This window comes from Propithecus coquereli, unplaced genomic scaffold (genome assembly GCF_000956105.1).
Source record: "Propithecus coquereli isolate 6110/MARCELLA unplaced genomic scaffold, Pcoq_1.0 Scaffold3, whole genome shotgun sequence".
NCBI classification, from domain to species: Eukaryota; Metazoa; Chordata; class Mammalia; order Primates; family Indriidae; genus Propithecus; species Propithecus coquereli.
The window spans coordinates 13824379-13829772 of record NW_012148618.1 but is presented as its reverse complement, the minus strand read 5'-3'; the positions used below and the strand labels follow the sequence as shown (position 1 = coordinate 13829772).

At 36.6% G+C, this 5394-nt stretch overlaps 1 protein-coding gene across 1 annotated transcript in view; it reads left to right on the top strand.

Annotated features, from left to right (window-relative positions):
- TTBK2 (tau tubulin kinase 2) overlaps window positions 1-5394 on the top strand; it is a 99380-nt gene that overhangs the window by 64216 nt on the left and 29770 nt on the right. Inside the window, exon 9 of the mRNA XM_012649135.1 lies at window positions 4167-4324. Within this exon, the coding sequence (XP_012504589.1) occupies window positions 4167-4324 (158 nt within the window). The remainder of the gene's footprint in view (window positions 1-4166; window positions 4325-5394) is intronic.

Genomic DNA, 5394 nt, shown 5'->3' with positions numbered 1-5394 from the left:
CACTCTAGCCTGGGCAACAGAGCGAGACCCTGTTTAAAAATAAAAATATTACACGGTCATTATAAAAACTTTGAAATAACAGAAATGTAAAAAATCCAAATTACTCAGAATCTCATTACCCTGACATAGTAACTATTATTATCTTTTTTGTGTCTTGAATAATTTGCTTTAGAAAAATCATTTTATTGTTTATCCCATTATAATTAGGCTTAAGAAAAATAGACTGTCTCTAATTCATAAATTCATGTAGAAGGGAGATTGACACAAATAATCCACACAGTGACCAAGTAAAAAGTAATGCAGATTGAGTATCCCTTATCTGAAATCCTTAGGACCAAAAGTGTTTTGGATTTCAGATTTTTTTAGATTTTGGAATATTTGCATTATACTCATTCAGCATTCCAAATATGAAAATCAGAAATCTGAAATGCTCCAGTGAGCATTTCCTTTGAGCTTCATGTCAGCGCTCAAGAAATTTTGGATTTTGGAGCATCTCAGATTACTGGTTTTCAGATTTGGGATGCTAAACCTGTATTGCATTTTTGCCTGTGTGTAACCTTCTCAAATCCTCTTTTCTTACCACTTCCCACAGCTTCCCCTTCCCTCAACTGCTTCCCCTCCTTACTTCCATTTACAGAAGATTCACTTTCTCGATGATATTATGCTTTTAGTGTTTCTCACACGATTTCACCAGTTACTCCTGTTGTAGCAAAGTATAAGCATATTTCTCAAGAGGTCTGGGAATAGTCTTAAAGTGTCAGCCACAAGTCCAAAACTTCTTTGCATTCTCCTGCATTTCCATATGAATTTTGCTTTCTAACTTCTTTGTGTTCATTGTATTATAAAATATTACAATACCATACCACTGAGTAAAATGCTCCAGAAAGCTATGCCACATTTATCAAGTGGGCTTTAAACTCTCTCTGGCAGATGGCTGGGAGTACACAGTTACCCTGGTTTGAGAAACCTGGACTCTAAATTTAGATGAGTTTTGTTTGTTTGTTTTTGTTGTTGTTTTTTTGTTTTTTTTTTAGGCAGAGTCTCACTTTGTTGCCCCGGCTAGAGTGCAGTGGCCTCAAACTCCTGGGCTCAAACGATCCTTCTGCCTCAGCCTCCCAAGTAGCTGGGACTACAGGTTTGCGCCACCATGCCTGGCTAATTTTTCTATTTGTAGTAGAGACAGGGTCTCACTCTTGCTGAGGCTGGTCTCAAACTCCTGAACTTGCTCAGGCTGGTCTTGAACTACTGATCTCAAGCAGTCCTCCTGCCTCGGCCTTCCAGAGTGCTAGGATTATAGGCGTGAGCCACCACGCCTGGCCTGAGTTTATATTTTCTAAGAATATATTATTAAATAAAGGAAGTAAAGGAGTCAGATATATACTAGATTTTCAGTGATTATCAATAGAGAGATATGGGACATGCCTTTTAGAGGGAACTGTCAGAATCATCTGGAAGGGTTTTTCAGATTCACCTTGCCCCCTTTTCAGTTTGTGAATTACAGTACGGTGACTCTCTGTTTTGAGCAGAAAGTGTTTTATTCCCCAGTTGTATTGGGGTGAAAAAAGAATGACAATCATTTAAGTTTTACACACTCATGCATGTATGCACAAACTACTATATTTATGAACAGTTTATAAGGGACTAATTTATATTATTCTCAAACCTATTTGAATGAGTAACTGAATTGGAATTTACTGACTTTATTATTTATCTTAGCCAAATGTGATATAATTAATTCAGTAACCAAAAAAAGTGAGTCCTTGACTTGTCCTGTTTCTACTATCCCAGTCTTATGAAATTTAGGATTTACAGCCACCTTGGTCCTGAATTAGAAAATTATTTTGCTAGATTAGAAATGTTTTTCTCTTTAAAATACCTGCAGCACTCTGCCCAGTTTGACCATTTGTTCCCACTAGGGTGCCTACAAGTGCCTCAGTGCTTTTAGCTTTCCTCTTGTTTCTTTTGTTCTGTGTCCTCTTTCTGCCTCCTGCTGCTGGTCTCTAGTATCATCATCATAGTAACAAACTGTTTCTAATTTGAGGTCCAATGCCACAGAATCCATTTTCTAAGACATACAATACTATGATAAATGTAAGAAGATAATTCCATAATAAAAGGACATCTGACATAAAAACCATTTAGGATCTTTCCTGTTGCAGCACAGTATTGGCAGAGATTTAGCAGAGGCAGTCTAAGTGCTCACACAGCAGGGCAAATGATGCCTCATTTATAGGGACTCCACCTTCTGGGAAGCATGGATCTCACTCTGTGAGAACCTGTGAAAACCTTGATTTCAGAGTCAGGAGAGAGGGTCTAAGGTCTGGCACTTCAATTCCCATGTACTTGGTCCCAATCCATCTTTGTTTCCTCTTTAGTGTTTCCTACAGCCCTCTATCTCAGACATTTCAGGGAAGTCTAAGCTATAACATAGGTAACTTAGATCAACAAAAATAGGACCAAAATAAATTTTCCATATTTTATAACCTTCCCTTTTATCTTTTTAGTTTCTTTTTCTACATATATTATTTTTCTTTTGGGGACTTAAGTGAAAGGGTCATGTGACTCTTTCAGTAAATATTACTACAAATAAACATTTGTTCTTGGAATATTTTTAGAGTATTTTGTGTAAGGCAATGTGTTAGACCCTGGAGATATAGTAATGAATAAGATCAGACAAATACCAGCTTCTTGGAGCTTATAATCTAGGTTGAAATAAAGAGAAATAATCACAAATAACTGTATTTACAATTGATAAGATTTGACCATCCTCCTTATTGAAACAATATCTTTGCTTGTAGTCTAGAACACTGCATCTTGGTTTTCCTACTTCACTGCCACTCCTTTTTTGTTTTCTTTGCTGAGTCCTTCTCTTCCTTCCATCTAAATGTTGGAGTACTCTAGGCCTTAGCCCTTGGACCTTTTTGCTCTCTACTCTCCCTCAATGATACCAGCAAGTCCTATGGCTTTAAATAATACTTGTTGATATCTGTCAGCTGATGGCACCCAAATTTGTGTCTGTATTTCCTATTCCTCCCTAAACTCTATAAAATTCCAATATCCCAATCCCCAAACTCAATGTTTTCTATTTCACTGCATTTACCCAGTGACTCAGGACAAAAATCTAAGTTACCCTTTATTCTTTCCTTACTCTCACAGCTTTTATCTAACCCATCAACAAGGACTGTTGACTCTACCACCAGATTATGCCCAAATCCTACCACTTCTTATCACCTCTACTGTTACCATCCTGGTTCAGCCGACAGTAGCCTCCTAAGTGGTCATCTGTTCCAAGCACCCTCATCTCCATTCCTGTTTATGGCATCTATTGTCCACTTAATAGCTAGAGTAATCTTTTTAAAGCCTAAAACAGACCTGCACGAAGTCCTCCAATGAAGAAGTGCTGATTTCATATCTGGGACAGGAAATGTATATGATGAATCTCAGAGGACAGGATACTAACAGGGTAACAAATGATAGAGAATGAAGCCATAATCATAAAATTGAAAATGATGCCTATTGACAGAAGTAGTAAAGGTCTTTATGAGATCCTTCTGAAGACCACATCAAAATTTAGGAATTTAAAGACAAAAAATGAAATTATATACTATATAAATCACACTAATAGGACAAATTTCTTTTTGATAATTTGTACATGGAAACACACACATATTTTAAGAATTTTTCACACCCACAAAAAGAAAAAATTGGAAGAAAGCACAATGAACTTGTTTATGCTCCTTACCTAAAAATACCATCTGTTAACCCTTGTCACTTTTTTAGGTTGAACCATATAAAAATGTCCTTGTTTTTTGTGTGCTTTTTGACAAATAAATGATAAAATAGGTGGTTCAACTGAATACACACTTACACATACATATCACACAACACACATCCTTTTTTTAAGCTATCTGAAAGTAGATTATAGATATGATACTTCATTGTGTATCTTCCAAAAACATAAACATTCTCCTACACAACTGAGAAAAATCAACATAAATTCAATATCATCATCTATGTATCATTTTTATTCAAATTTCCCTATTTGAACCATCAGTTTTTTAAAAAAATCATATTACAAAATTATTTTATGAGTCTGGGGTGCTTTCTCTTACAGAAGAAAGTGTGTTTAATGTTGGCTTACTCTAGTTTTTGTCTTTGTGGTTTAGCTTCTTACATCCGTGTTTGACAATAGCATCAAGACCTTTGGAGTAACTGAGAGTGACCCTTTTGACTGGGAGAAGACTGGAACTGATGGCTCCCTGACAACCACTACCACTTCTACCACCCCGCAGTTGCACACCCGCTTGACCCCTGCTGCAATTGGGTATGTGCTAAGCAAACCCTTTAGTGGTGTCTTTTCCTGGGTGCACTGTATTTGCAGAAGCTTCTTTTATTTCATCCAGATGCCCTCAGATAGCCAAATGTAAGACACAGGGGAAAGCCTATGGATTTCCTTGAATTAATAGTGCTCTTGTGTATGCCTTTGGAATTTCTTGTTTTAGATAGTACTGATGGATTGTACTGTGAAGTGGGAACTTGGAGCTTATGTGACTTGTTGATGTCAAATTTACAGTGAGTTTTCTTCAAAATGAGAAGGGCATTTCCAAAGAATATTTGGGACCCTGAAAAGAATGTGCCATAATTATATATAACTACACTGTGCTTAAGTTTGGTGGGAACAAAACATGTAGCATGTTCCTCTTAAGAAAGTGATTTAATTTTTATAGTGTATTAGGAGCAGGTTATGGTATATTTCCTTGTTCTTAGTTTTTTGTTTTCAGTGTTTTTCCTTTATGTATATTTAATGCATTTCCTTTTGTTTTTTCTTTTCTTTTGTTTTTGGTTTGTCTTTTTTTTTCTGACCCATATTTTACCCACTCTGGTTGCTTTAAACTGGTTAAAAAAAAGTGAATAGGAAAAACCCATTATACAATCTAAGTTAATTGGAATACTTAACCATTAATCCGTTGCTTTGTTTTTATTGTTGTTGTTGTTGTTGGTGGTGGTGTTTTTGAGACTTGGTTTCACTGTGTTGCTGAGGCTGGAGCACAGTGGCTATTCACAGGTGCAATCATAGCACACTGTAGCCTCAAACTCCTAGGCTCAAGAAATCTCCTACCTCAGCCTCCTGAGTAGTTGGGACTACAGGCACGTGCCCCGGCGCCTGGCTCTGATGATTTTTATATTGAAAGATGGGATCACTAGGACTTGTTAAATCAGAAAATTTTACATGGACTCACATAACTAGAGTTGATATCACAATTATCTTGTCTAAAGGTTCATAAATGTGAGACTTTGACACGCTGCATCAGAATCACCACAGATTTTTAAATATGTATATATATCTATTCCTAGGAACCACCCTAGACCTATTGAATCAGAATGCCTAGGGGT